The sequence below is a fragment of the Antechinus flavipes genome, chromosome 3 (assembly GCF_016432865.1).
Source record: "Antechinus flavipes isolate AdamAnt ecotype Samford, QLD, Australia chromosome 3, AdamAnt_v2, whole genome shotgun sequence".
NCBI classification, from domain to species: Eukaryota; Metazoa; Chordata; class Mammalia; order Dasyuromorphia; family Dasyuridae; genus Antechinus; species Antechinus flavipes.
In genome coordinates, this window is record NC_067400.1 from 28041503 (window position 1) to 28056681 (window position 15179).

At 38.9% G+C, this 15179-nt stretch overlaps 1 protein-coding gene across 2 annotated transcripts in view; it reads left to right on the plus strand.

Annotated features, from left to right (window-relative positions):
* Window positions 1-8467: 8467 nt before the first annotated feature.
* Window positions 8468-15179, plus strand: part of SEC62 (SEC62 homolog, preprotein translocation factor) — a 36846-nt gene continuing 30134 nt past the window's right edge. Inside the window, exon 1 of one of the 2 annotated variants that reach the window (XM_051983169.1) lies at window positions 8468-8584. In XM_051983169.1, coding sequence (XP_051839129.1) covers window positions 8549-8584 — 36 coding nt within the window. In that variant the 5' untranslated portion in view covers window positions 8468-8548. Of the gene's footprint in view, window positions 8585-8962; window positions 9206-15179 lie in introns of those variants that run through there. The other variant, XM_051983168.1, reaches the window with a different exon arrangement.

Genomic DNA, 15179 nt, shown 5'->3' on the forward strand with positions numbered 1-15179 from the left:
TACCTAGATGGGGGTAACCCAATGAGGGGAGGCACCTAGGACGACACAATGAAGGGAGGTGCTGGAGAAGTTACTGATATTCTAATAATGTCTAAAATGGATAGACCTTTAAGAAGAAATGACTATAACCTAAAGATAGAAAACCTTGATCTCATCAACATTAATAGGGAAAGGTCATAACCTGAGGCAGAGTAACTAAACCTGACAGTGGAGAAACTGGGTCAGGACATTAAAAGGGAACTGTGGCACATTTTTTTGTGTATTGATTTGTGAAATTTTTATCTCTAAATACAAAGTCAATTTTTGTAAAGTTTCTATACACATTGGAAAAAGGAATACTGTTCCTATTTTATAGCATTCAAAAGTCTATTATACCTTTTTTAAATAAAATTATATTCAGATCCTTTTTTGGTCTATTTTTAGTTAGATTTATCTAGCTCTGAGAGGAATAAATTTAGGTCCTTCATGACTATAGTTTTCATATTTCTCCCTATGACTCATTTAACTTTTCTTTTAGTTGATGTATGTTTAGTATTGCTATTAAATGTCTGCACACTCTTCAGCAAGTGGGAACAAATTGTTCATCTATTAAATTAAGTCTATTTTTTGCTGATGCTTTTTCTGAGGTCATGATTGTTACCCTTGTATATATACATATATAAAAAACCACTAAGGGTTTGCCTCTTTGCCACCACAAGATACAGGTCTACTTTAAATCTTTGACTCAGAACTGGGTAGTGGTAACCAAGCTGCCAGATGCCATTTATTCTTGCATCCTGTGTTATTCAAAAATCCTCTGGTAATTCTTCCTGCCCTAGTGTCTTGCTAGGCTTTGGAATGCTCCATCCACAGCATTCTCCTGATCAGACCTCATGTCTTCCATCCTCAGATTTCTCAATCTCCCTTTGCCTTCCTGGGCTGGAAAAAGGATTCACTGTGACCTTTTTCTTGGAATTCTTGATCAGAATTAGGTCCAGTGCATTTTCCTTGTGGAGGAGATATAGTGAGAGATGCAAGCTGTACTTCTTCATGAAATACATGACTCTTCTCTGCAACATGCTTTTAATTGGCCTTCATGCCTCAAGGCTCTCCCCATTCCAATTCATTCGCCATTTCATAGTTCTGGGAGGTTTCCTTCCCTTATCCCTACACAGAGATTGTCCTTTATCCTTTGGGTATTTAGGCAAGTACACTCTTGATTCCAGAAGTACACATTACATATATCAGGGAAGTAAAATGGTAGAATATTTGGAGCATCGGTCTTAGAGGTCCAGGGTTTGAATCCTGCCTTAGACATTTATCAGTGTTGAACCCTGAATGAGTAATTTCCTCCATTGTTGAATGAGGGTTAAAATAGCATCTATTCCACAGGGATTATTGTGAGAATCAATTAGATAATATTTGTGGAGCAGTTAGCATAGTGTCTGGCACAGGGTAAATTTTAAGCTTGATTTAAGGACTGTCATAAAGCAGTACCCACTGTAGTGCTCTGTATACAGGAGGCACTTAATAAATGCTTGTTTATTAAAATTTCAGAATAATGAGAACTTTCCATAGTCGGAATGAACTACCTTCAAAGGTGTTGGGTTCTCCCTCATGGGATATCTGTGATTGGAAGTTGGAAGGGATGAAGTAGAGAGGCTTCTAGAATAGTTACAGATTACACTGGATGATGGCTTCCTTTCTTTTCTGAGGTTCTGTGATTAGGGAATTTCTGAATTTTACTTTTATTCTTTATAAAATGGAAGTATTTGTTCATTTACCAAGTTGGGGGATAACCTTGAAGTTTGTCCTTTAAGCTCAGAAAACTGATACTCTAACTCTCTCTTCCCCTTTTAGATCTAAGTTCTTTGCAAGCAGGGATTGTTTCACTCACTGCCTTTGAATCCCCAGTGTTCAGTACACTGTAGTCTAGCCTATAGCAGGGTTTCTCCTAGTTTTGCTGAGTTCAAAAAGAATAAGGCCCATCTCTCTTTCAAGTGACTGTTCTTAGGACACATAAGATAGCAGCTTAAGAAGTAAGCCCTTGGCATTTTAAATTGCCTGACTAGTATTGGAATACATCCACTCAAATGTGGAGTCCTCAGCAAGAAAACAACAAAACATAGACTTCAAAATCTAGTTTCTGAACACAATTGGAAAAGAAAATGTCAATACAGCTTATTCATCAGGATTAGATGAATTGTTTCAAATGTCACAGATCGTATAGGGCATGCACACCAGTAAATTTTGCATTTCTTTCCAAAGAAATGTCTTTCATAAAGCAATGCCTACAGTAGTGCTCTGTATACAGGAGGTATTTAATAAATGCTTGTTTATTAAATTTTGGGCAGCCCTGAAGTCATACAAACCTCATTGATAAGTATCTTTTCCTCATATGATCAGCTATAATCTTGTCCCCATTAATTCCCTGAAGTTGTTCCATGTATCCTAATTATCATTATTCAAATTTGTAATGATATAAAATATGGTCATCGGTTCCAGCTCATTAGAAATAGGCCATATATAATTTATTTCCTCCTACTACCACCCCAATCCCTTTCAAGTTCTAGAACCATCATCAAAACAATTCCATCATTTCTACTAGGAAAAAAAGGTATCGTTCTATTTCTCTGTAACTATACTTACTGTTTGCCTTTATAACTTATTGAAGCAAAATATCTCTCCATGACTACTGCTCTTCTACATGTTTTGTTTTCCTCATATTTGAAGTTTTTTGAGAGTAAGCAGTGGCTTTCTTGTGCATTTGCATCCCTAAAGCTTTGCACAGTATTTATCATATCGAAAGGCTTTAATGCTTTTTGTTCATTCATTCATTCATATGAGCTTTAAGATTTCCAAAGCACTTTCTTACAATTACCCTTTGAAGTGAATAGTACAAATAAACACCCCCATTTTACGGATGAAAAATACATAGAGTTAAAATGGAATGCAACCTAAAGTGTGAATTTAATAGAGAGAAGGAAAAGCAATAAAGGAAATCTTGGAAATGTCTTAGACTCCAGAGCTGAAGGTTTTTGGGAAGTCTTTGGTCAATCCAAAAGTCAGTGAGCTGGTGAGCCATCTGGCACTGTAGCAGTCAAAGAAATATATGTATTCTCAGGATTTTAGCTTTAGAATTGAGAAAAATCTTAAGAGACCAGCTAGTTTAACTCCTTTATTTGAGAGATATGTAAACTGAAGTATAGACCCATTCAGAAGTGATTTGCCCAAGATCATATAGTCAGTGTCTGTAGCAGATTTGAGTCCAGTCTTCCTGATTTCTTGACTCTTACTCTCAATAGAATTTTATTTTTCCAAATGCATATATAGTTTTCAACATTCATTTTTGTAAAATTTTGTGTTCCAAATTTTTCTCCCTTCCTCTCTTCCCTCTTCCCTCTCCAGGACAGTAAGCAATCTGACATGTGTACTTTTAAAAACATATTTGCCATGTTGTACAAAAAAAATCAGGGGAAAGGGGAAAGAACCACAAGAAAGACCAAAAAGCAAAGAACAATATAAAAAAGGTAAAAATACTATGCTTCAATCTACATTCAGTCTCCATAGTTTTCTCTCTGGATGCAAGTGATGTTTTCCAACCCAAGTCTATTGGAATCGCTTTCAATCAGCACTTTGTTGAAAAGAGCCAAGTCCACCACAGTTGAGCATCACATATCTTGTTGTTACTGTGTATGGTGTTCTCTTCGTTCTGTTCATGTCACTCAGCATCAGTTCATTCTTTCCAAGCTTCCATGAACAGTAAATTTAAAAACAAGGAGTCTCTCTTAATTCAGATGTAAGTGGATGATATTTGGGGATGTAAAGAACTTTTCCACTGTAGTGGCCACAAGTGGCCTCTGCTCTAGAAGATCTAGAGTTCCCTCTAAGACCTTACATTAGATGATGATGGTAAGATTACTTGCTTCCTCTGAGAAGCTCATGTTGGTGTAGCAGATCCAACATTGGACTTAGTGACAAAAAGCCCTAGATTTGAATCTTGCCTCAGAGACTTAGTGGGTTAGCTTCTGTTGGGCTCTGGGGGACATTCATCTCTTTTGTTCCTGGTTCCCAACTGAGTTCAGTGTTAGATGAAGTTGACCTCACAGAAGGATTAGGCTTTTCCTCATTGTTTCTGGCTCTTTATGACACCAAATAATTACCTAATTTCAGACAAAATTACTTAAAGTTTGCATCTATTTGGTAAATGTGTAGAATCTCCTCAAGAGGAGATCATGTATGAGTTAGCTCTTTAACTTTTTCCACAAAAAAGAGACACTTAAAACATATGACTCATAAGTATGCATTGACCAAAAAAAAAACCCAAAACAAAAACAAAATCCCTTAACCATAAAGTAGTAATTTATCACTACTATTACTATTATACTCTCCTAGAAAGCTGATACTTAAACTATCAAAATATAAAACATTTTGTGAGACTGCTGAATTAGGGTTTCAACTTCATCTCAGCTTTGCATTGTCCAATTTCCTTTTTAATTTCTGACAAGTCAGGTCAAGTCTTGGGCTCATCCTCCTCCTGATGGTCTTTTTCAAGAAATGGTATAGTAGCTTTGGGAAATATCATTAATTAGCACTTAATGGAAATCCCAATAATTCCTGATGTCTTAAACTCATAAGGTTTTCTCAAAAACTGAAAATGTCTAGTTCAAAATCATATTTCAAACAACAGATTGGAGCATAGGAAGCCTCATATGAACTGATGCAAAGTGAAGCAAGCAGAAGGATGAAAAATTATACATAAGATGATTACAACAGAAATAGAAATAACAAAATTGAAATTGAAAGTTGAATTATAATGACCAAGGTTTGCCTCAAAGAAGAGATATGAATGAGAATACAGCTCTTTCTCCTCTTTGCAAAGTGGAGACTGTAACTGTAGAACACCCCATGCAGTCTTGGACTTGGTTGATGCTGGTTAGTTTTACTGAATTTCTCTTTTTAAAAATTATCTCATAAGGATAGCTCTCGGAGGGATATATTGGGCAGTAGGTGATACAAAAACAAAAGATCATAATTTTTTTAAAGGTAGCTGATGCTAAACCCTGCCTCCAAGATTTAAAAAGTCTTTTAAAAATAATCATTCCCTTTGCTCCAATAATTTGTTTGGAAATATACCATGGAAATATTTCTTGAAAGTTTTATAAACAAGACAAAAGAGTCTTGTAGGCAAAATTGGTCTTAGGAAAATCATTTTGGTAGCTGAATAGAGATGGATTGATTCAAGGAAAGATTTGAGGCAAGCAGACTGCATTACAATAGCCTAGATGTGAGATGATGAAGACCTGCACCAGTGTGGGGGCAATATCAGAGAAAAGGGGGCCAGTGGCAGGGATATTGCTGAGATGAAACTGACAGGTCTTGGCCATAGCTTGAATATTGAGAAATCCACGATGACTCCTAGGTGTGAGCCTGGGAAAGTGGGGGAGAAATATACGGAATTCTATGTTAGACATGATGAGTTTATGAGTCTACTGGACACCTAGTTTGATAGCTGAAAGGCAGTTGTAGATAAGAGACTGGAAGTCTGCATAGAGGTTAGAGCAGGAAAGATAGATTTGAGAATCATCAGCAGAGAGTTGGTAATTAAATCCATGGGAGCTGATGTGATTGCCAAGAAAAATAGAATAGAAAGAGAACAGGAGAGGATCCAAGACAGAGACCCAAGAGTGAGAAGGAATGATCTGGAGGAGGATCCAACAAAGGAGAAACAGAAAGAACAGATAGAAAACCCAGAGACTGGTGTCCTATAGAGAGAAGAGAATCTCTAGAAGGACAGAATGATGAAGTCTTAAATCAGCTGGTAAAGGGCTAAAAAAAAGTGGAGAGAAAATGGAGGCACCAACTGCAAGTTGGCTGAGTAGTTTTGCTGCAAAGGGAAGAAGAAATATAGGATGAGAGTTAATAGAGACAGAAGGATCAAGTGGAAGATTTTTCAAAATGGTGGAAAATGGACATAATTGTAGTCAGTAGGGAATGAGCCAGTCAATAGGGAGAGACTGGACATAAATGATAAATTGGGGGTGCCAGAAAAGGCAACTTGTTGGAGGAGATGGCATAGAATGGATCGTTTAAACTGATAGGTTAGCCTTGGTAAGGGGTAAACCACTTCATCCGTGAGACAGAGGTGAAGGAGATGGAGGCAGAAGACATGGTGAGAAAGAAGGCAGAAGATGGAGCTCATGTCATGTTGCTTCATTTCCCCCTCCCTGTAAAATAGGTGGCTAGGTTCTCACTCGAGAGTAGGAGGAGAGAGAGTCTGCAGAGGTTCACAGATGTTTGAGAAGGTTTGGAGACTGGGATAGTTGCCTAGCAGTGATGAGAGCCCAACTGAAGTTGTATAGCATAGTGGACCCAGTCAGAATGGGTGAGCAATTTTCTCCACCTTTGTTCAGAGCAGGTACCTAGGAGCAAAAGTTGCACATGGTGGGAATAATCCAATGTTGAGAATTTAACTCACAGCACAGATGGAAGACTCAAACAAGATAATATATGTTAAATAATTTGCAAATTTATAATAGTAATAACTGTAGTAGTAATGGTATTTATAGTAGTAGTAGTAGTGATGGTGGTGGTAGGAAGTAGGAAGTAGTGGGTAGTAGTGATTTTAGTAGTAGTAGTCGTAGTAGTAGTAATAGTAGTGGTGATTTTAGTAATAGTAGTAGTAGTAGTGGTAGTAGTAGTAATAGTAGTGGTGATTTTAGTAATAGTAGTAGTAGTAGTGGTAGTAGTAGTAATAGTAGTGGTGATTTTAGTAATAGTAGTGTAGTAGTAGTAATGGTAGTAGTAGTAATAGTAGTGGTGATTTTAGTAATAGCAGTAATAGTACTAGTAGTAGTAGTAATAGTAGTGGTGATTTTAGTAATAGTAGTAGTAGTAGTAGTGGTAGTAGTAGTAATAGTGGTGATTTTAGTAATAGTAGTAGTAGTAGTGGTAGTAGTAGTAATAGTAGTGGTGATTTTAGTAATAGTAGTAGTAGTAGTAGTAGTAGTAATAGTAGTGGTGATTTTAGTAATAGTAGTAGTAGTGGTAGTAGTAGTAATAGTAGTGGTGATTTTAGTAATAGTAGTGTAGTAGTAGTTAATGGTTGTAGTAGTAATAGTCGTAGTGATTTTAGTAATAGTAGTAGTAGTACTAATAGTGGTGATGATTTTAGTAATAGTAGTAGTAGTAATAGTGGTGATTTCAGTAATAATAGTAGTAGTGGTGATTTTAATAATAGTAGTAATAGTAGTAGTAGTAATGGTAGTAGTAGTAATAGTAGTGGTGATTTTAGTAATAGTAGTAGTAGTAGTGGTAGTAGTAGTAATAGTGGTGATTTTAGTAATAGTAGTGGTAGTAGTAGTAATAGTGGTGATTTCAGTAATAATAGTAGTAGTGGTGATTTTAATAATAGTAGTAATAGTAGTAGTAGTAATAGTAGTGGTGATTTTAGTAATAGTAGTAATAGTAGTAGTAGTAGTAGTAGTGGTGGTGGTGGTAGTAGTAATAGTAGTGGTGATTTTAGTAATAGTAGTAGTAGTAGTGGTAGTAGTAGTAATAGTGGTGATTTTAGTAATAGTAGTAGTAGTGGTGGTAGTAGTAGTAATAGTGGTGATTTCAGTAATAATAGTAGTAGTGGTGATTTTAATAATAGTAGTAATAGTAGTAGTAGTAATAGTAGTGGTGATTTTAGTAATAGTAGTAATAGTAGTAGTAGTAGTAGTGGTGGTGGTGGTAGTAGTAATAGTAGTGGTGATTTTAGTAATCGTAGTAGGAGTAGTAATGGTGGTAGTACTAGTGGTAGCAATAGCAGGGCTGTTTTTTCTGTCATTCAGAACTTCCTTCCTGGCTTTGTCCACATCAGGACCTTTAGCAGTGGGGGGGCTCCTCTCAAAGTCTCCCTAAAAGAGCTGCTGTCCAGCACAGGCCCCCCACTGGCAAGATCATCCCCGCGGCTCACATAGAGGTTGGGGCGCCCGGGGAGCACGCAGCACGCCGCCGTCGGACGCTTGCACCCCACCCTGGAGACTCAGCCCCACTTAACCGATAGGGGGGGAGGGGGAGACAGGGGAGGAGAGTTTCAGAGGCTTGACTTGAAGGCCGGTCTCGCCTGGCTCGGAGGCAGCCTTCTTCCGCTTTAGGGCTCCAGCCCATCTTCTCCCAGCGTTGGCCTTTTGCATTTCTAGGGCCCTTTCTATCCTTTTTTAACGATGAGATAACGGACACAGGGAGCAGGGGCCGGATTTTTGAGGCAGAGACTCTGGTTCATATTTCGGCTTGGCCACAAGCCCTTGCCTCCTTGGGCCTTAGTTTCCTTATCTGTAAAAGGGTGGCCTCAGAGGCGTCTGTCAGCTCGCTAGTGTGAGAGGGAGACCGGGGAAACCACCCAGCATCTCGGGTCCCGCAGGCGCCTGCTCCCGCCTCCTCTCCTTTTCCCCTCCCCCACTTCCCGGCTCCCGGGTTACATAACAAGGCTCTCGGAAGAGCCGAACTCTCGCGAGACCTGCGGATTCTCCCCGCCCCCTGCTTTTCTCTCTCCACGTCAGAGGGAGCCGGAGGAGCGGCGAACATGGCGGAGCGCAGGAGGCACAAGAAGCGGATCCAGGTAGTGAGGCCGAGCCTGGGGCCGGAGCGGGGGCCGCGGCCTGGCGCGGGTGTATCGGGAGCTCGGGGGGATGAGGAGCAGGAGGGGGCCGGCGCCGGGGCAGGCTGGAGGACCGGAGCGGGCTGCGGCTTGGGTTGGGGGGGGCGGGTGACGGCTCTGGTGTGTTGGGGGGGGCGTGTGGTGTGTGTGCGCTAAGGGGGTCGAGGGTGTGATGTGTATGGGGGGGCCCGGGCGGCCCTGCGTGCTTCGGATACGTGTGGCTGTGCTGGGAGGGGGGCGCCATGGGGGGCGGGGGCGGGGCTGCAGGCCCCCTCCTCCTCGGCGGGCTGCGCCGCCTGTCAATGGTTGCGTGGCCCCCACAACAATGAAAAGCGCCTACTGTGTTCGGGCCGGCTGCAGACCCTGCGGGGCCGCCACCTGCCGGGGGTCCCAGCTGCGAGGGTCCGGCCCTCGGTGCCTCCAGCCTGCACGGACCGGGCTTAGCTCGTGGGGGCCTCCCAGACCTGCCCGTGCTCTCAGGCCCTCCCTCGGACCACCGCTGCCCCCGCTCCCAGAATGTGATGCACCAGAGAGGGCTCCATGAACACGCCTCGGTACCAGTGTTGTGTTCCTCCCCTCAAGGTCTGTCAGTATCCCCGATGTGGGTATTTCACGGGACGGCGTTTCCTCCGCATCGCCTCCCTCTGCCCCTCTAGTCTTGGGCTCTGCCTCCCTCTCTCTGAAGGTCCGTGTACTATTCTGTAACCTGATTAATTGGGGGGGAGGTGGGGAGGTTTACTGTGCCAAGGATAGCAACTGGTGGGTAATACGTGCTGCTAAAACCACCAATTAATAGAGCGCATACATACGTGTGGCAGAAATAGATAAGATTAAGTCACAGAAAATTTGTGTTCCAGAATTTTTTCCTTGTTGCTCTTATTTACTCCATCTTGACTTAATTTTGTATTTCAGTGTCTTTTTCCTGCTTGAAGTTTGTTACAGTTTCATTGCCCTAACCTCGCATCTTGTCATAAAAATGAAATGTACATAATATATTATGTAATGTACATTATGAACTAGAATTGACTTTAAAACTTGGGGTTTTTTTAAGTCACTAAAAAAAAAAAAAAAAAAAAAAGGTGTTGCCCATTGAAAATGAGAAAGATTTCTTGCAAAAAATGAGACTTGAAAAAAGTCTAGAGATGGACAGAATTTCCTAAATGAGGGTCAGAGTGAAAATGTTGGAGACAGTTTTTTGTGAGGAACAAAGAGGAGGTGTCACTAGGTGATAGAGTAGGTGGAGAGGAAGAAGGTGTGAGAAGGCTGAAAAGTAGGACCGATCCATAGTATAGAAGGGTGTGTTTGTGTGTTTATGTGTGTTGTAATAAACATACACATGTTGGGGGTGAAGGAAGATGAATTTGACTTTTGAGTTGAAGATAGACAGGAGTCGGGTGAATTGAAGCTGGGAGATTATCCAGCCCTCTATTATAGTAGTCTAGGCATATGGCAGTAGCAGAGGAGAGAAGGACTGAGAGATATATCTAGATAGATATGAAATATTTGGAAAGTAGAAATCTTAACAAAGTTACAATAGGGCTCAATAAAGTGTGTTTATATTTTAGTTTTGTCACAAAATTTTTATTTAAGGTAGTGTTCTTTAGGATACATTTCTGCCTATATTTTTCTCAGTAGTAAGGTGACACTTGTCAGAAACTTATGATCTGCGTGTCTTGTTTTGAGTTTCTTTTTGTTATTTTTGGTAAAAGAGAAAAGCAGCACAACTTTTAAAATTCATGTTTAAATTACTTTGGTGTGAAATACACACATCGGGGATACTGAGCTATGGCTGCTCAGAGCTGTTGTTTTGTGCTCTTTAAATAAGCAAAATTAGTTTTTACAATTTTTCTGTAGTAGCTCTTAATATTTCCTAATTCCAGTTCTTTTAAAAATAGTTGACCAAATGAGTTATGATCATTCTTACAGAACTTTAGTTATAAGAGTTTATTCGGTTCTCTGAACTCTGGCCATTTAATAATTACATTCTTATATAAAAGTCTTCCTTTTAAGTAAATTTGGTTGAGTATGGTTATAAATTGTGCTTTTTTGTTAGTCTAGTTAAGTGTTTTTTCTTTTTTAAGCATAAAGAATCTAACATCACACAGTGAAGTAAACTATTAAATTTAAAACAGGTGTTAACACAGGTGTGATGTAGGCGTTTAGATTTATACCCACTTTTCCTCATGCTTTTCTACAAGTAAATGTGTAGACAAGCAGTGGTTTACAAGTGGATGTGTCGTACTGGCAAATGAAAAGACATACATTAAATTGGTAGCTCTCCTAAAAGTTTTCTCCAGTTGAATTTGTGTCATCTGTAAAATGAAGTTGGGATCAATTATCTTTTAAGATATTTTCCTAGCTTAAAGATCCTGTTCATCTAAGCTCCATTCCTGTGAGAATTAGCTCAATTTTCCAGATTCGTAAGATCACCTTGAAGTATGACTGCCTTTGTACATAATGGGCTCACGGGACCATAGTGGTTGTGGTGTTAGCAATTTTAGAATTGGAACCACCGTGCCCTGCATATGGTAGGTGTATGACCAGTAGATTTTGATTAAGTAAATTGGAATTGTCATTTATCTTTCCTGCCCCACATTGAAAGAGTTGTCTTTAGGCAGCAGGAGGCCTGATTTTCATTCCCTTTCCCCCCTTTGACACTTCAGTAGCTTCTTGATAGTGAAAAATTCACATCAGTGCTCTACCTATGCATCTTTTATTTCTTCATCTGTGAAACAGTGGTGATCATGCCTTTGTTACCTACCTCATAGGGTAATTATAAGTCTCTAATAAGGCAATGTTTATAACACTCTTTGCAACATTAAAAGCACCACATAAAAATGTCAGGTGGTGTTGTTACCATTATCATTATTATTACTTGGTCTGGACCTATAATTTCATTTGTGTGGAACATTCCAGAGAAGGAAATTCCCTCTTAGAAGACTGGCAATGTTTTGGAATTTTTTAGTCTTAAAGAGCTGCCATGGCACTGAACTGTGAGATTAAATGATTTGTCTTAAGTCACATATCCAGTATGTGTTAGAGGCTGGTTTTTCTGATTTTATCTTTTTTCTTTATGAACTTGACAGTCATTAACAAACATGAACATTTCCATATACAGAGACAGAGAAAAAGAGGATTGTCTTTTAAACTGAAAAACTACCATGTGCAATTTGGTTTTTAAAAGTTTGTCAACATTATCATAAGTATTATAAGTATCAACATTACCTTTTTTTATTTCTCTGCTATCTTTTCTGTTTTTGACATATTTTGTTGATATCCCTTTCTTTTTCCTTTTTTGCATCAATATCACTTCTCATTCCCTGTGACCCTTCAATAAAAGCTTTTCCTCAAAACAGTAGAGTCAAGCAAAACAGATTAGTGTTGTGTTTGTCATGTCTGAAAATGTTTGTTTCATTCTGTAACTATGGTCTGTCACCCTCCCTCCAAAAGATTGAAAACATGATTCATCATTGGTCTTCTCGAGTTCTAATTGGTCATTGCATCAGTATTTGTTTTAAGTCTTTCCGGGTTGTAAATTGTTGTGGTTCTTCTTTCTTAATTTGCATCCATTCATACATTCTTCTTAGGTTTCTCTTAGCTTGTCCCTTTCATCATTTTTTTTATGTTTCGGTAATTTCCATTACTTACATTTACCATTATTTGTTCAATCATTCCTCAGTGGATCTGCACTTAAGTCATCCCCAGTTCTTTGTTGTAACAAAAAATATTGCTATGAATATTTCTGCAAGTACAAATCCTCTTCCTCCCTCTTTGATCTCTTTGGGGATATAAACCCAGTAATTTTATTGCTAGGTCAAAGGAAATGTACAATTTAATGACTCAGGTATAATTCCAAATTGCTTTCCAGAATAGACCACTTCACAAATACAGCAACCTGTCTTCCCACAGTTCTTCCAACAATTGTCATTGTCCTTTTGCATTTCTCTTGCCAGTAATAATTTGGAACTTTTTTTCCCTTATGATTGTTAATAACTTGCATTTCTTCCCTTTTTTGCCTCTTTTTTTGGGGGACTGCTTGTTCACTATTTATTGGGAAAGTACTGATTTTTAAGCTAAGGCCTAGAAAGATAAGTTAATTAGTGGCAAGTGCAGAACAGTAACTGAATTTTCTTAACTCTTCTATTCTTTTGAAACATCCTGTGCACTAGCTTAAGTTTTTTTCAGGTCAGTTTCCTTTGCCCTTTCACTTCAAATTAGAGTATTGTGAATAGCTTCAGTTATAACAATTTATATTGGCAGTAGATTTGTTTAAAACCACAAATATTTAAATCACGATCAGAATTGAACTGTCTTCTACAAAAATGTATTCATATTTAATATTATAACTGCTATTCATAACTTACTTTATTAACTATTTGTTCTCAGACTTTCAGAAAAAAGTGAGTGCTTGGTTCTTGTTAAAGAGATTTGGTGTGAGTAGAGTTAGGTCATTTTTCTCATATATTTTTATACTTTAATATGCCATTTGTAAAAATAATTTCTTAGATCGTCAAGAGAAATTTTCTCTTTGTTTGAAATCTTTTAACTGTTAATATGCCATTTGTAAAAATAAAATTTCTTAGATTGTTGAGAGAAATTTTCTCTTTGTTTGAAATCTTTTAACTGACTGAACATTTACTTTCCTTAACTAGAAGGATTTTCCTTACCTTGATCCTTTGCTGTTGTATAGATCATAATTGATTCCCTGCCTTTTTTTCCTGCTTCAGTTTTCCTATCTGTGTCTACCCCATAGGCTTTCTTTGTATCTTTTGATAGGCCATGGATGGCTAGCACAAGGTCAGCCATAAGCCCTTGTCCACCATGCTTCTTTTTGACAGCCTTATTTTCAATTCTCTTATTCAATGCCTCATTGATGTATTGGAGCCATCTCATACTCTTCCTTTCCCTTTGGGGGACTCACCATTTTAATTTTTTGTAGCTCTTTCTAATTCTAAAGTGAGGGAACTGAAAATTTCATAATATTAGTCTAAGTAAAGATCTAAAGTTATGTCTTTAACACATCTAAATTTGCAGATTCCCTTTTCTTTATTTGAAAAACATTTTAACAAAAAATCTGACTTAAAATTCAGTCCAGAACTAAGGACATCCCAGCTAGATATCCATGAAAGATAATCAGGTTCCGTAGTGAAAGAGTTTGGGTTCCTTCCTAAGAAGGTTTTGCAGTGTGGTGTTTTAAGTAAGACAGATCACCTTCTTGGATCAGTACTAGCTTGGATTGGAAACTGCTTCTTTTCTGCTTTCCCCTTTGATGTGTGCTCCTCCTGGGGCTCCCAGGGAAGACAAGCTCTTTGAAGAGGCAAGAAAGCTTCTTAAAAAACAGGGAAGACCTAACAAAAATCACAAAAACTTTATTGCCTGGAGCATGAGGAGGGAAAAAGGTGAGTCATTTTTTTCCTTTGGCTTGCTGAGGAACTCCATGGTGGCTCAGAGCTGCTACGTGGCAAGGTTCCCTTTCCTCGTCTTCCAGCTGCTAGGTGCCTTGGCTCGGCTTGAGGAGTTTCTCCATATTTCCTGCCCCTGAAGAACAGGAAGGGACTAAAAAGTATTCCCTTGTCTTAAATTCTTAACTTTACAGGTCTGGGAGTGATGATGGGACCAGCTCTGGTCACGCAGCAGGTAGTGGCAAAATGAAGGCTACAACCTAGTCAGTGAGCAGTTGGTTAATGCCTACCATATGTCAGACACAGGCTAGTTTCCCCAAATTATCTGATAGTGAAGGCAGCAACTGGCACAGTGGCCTAGAGGCACAGGTAATTCTTAATCATGATAATCCTCACTATAGGCAATTAGGGCTTTGATTGTATGATTAAAAACAGGAGAAATATGATAAAACATTCACCGTGTCAGTTGATGTTTCTAATGAAAAAGAAAACATGTTTGTTAAACATTTACTGTGTACCAGCCTTTCATAGTCTAAGCAAGGGTCCTCAAACTACTGCCCGCGGGCCAGATGTGGCAGCTAAGGACAATTATTCCCCCTCACCCAGGGCTATGAAGTTTCTTCATTTAAAGGCCTACAAAACAAAGTTTTTGTTTTTACTATAGTCGGGCCTCCTACAATCTAAGGGACAGTGAACTGGCCCCCAATTTAAAAAGTTTGAGGGCCCCTGGCCACTCTAATGGACTTAATTACTTAGCTGTATAAGTTATACTTAGCTTTTCTAGGGAGTTTTCCAATGGACTCTTTGGTTATGATAAGCCTTCAATGTGTTGAGCTAACTGGATATATGTATGCAAGCATTCTTATATAGAGCTTTTCTGACTGGGAGATCATCAAGGTTATCCTTCCTGCCTTCCTTTCTTCCATTCAGGTTACTCACCTTTTTTTTTTTTTTAAACATATTATACAGTTTAATGGATGTTTGACACTTTTTAACTTGTGCCCATAGATCTAATTCTGCTCTATGCATCCACACAACAGTCTTTCCCTAATATAAAGAACAGGAGTCATATGTCCTCACTCTTCAAGTGTTTCTTTTCAGGCCCGATGTCTGAAAAAAATTTTTTAGCAGTAGCTCAAAATACATGCAAAGAT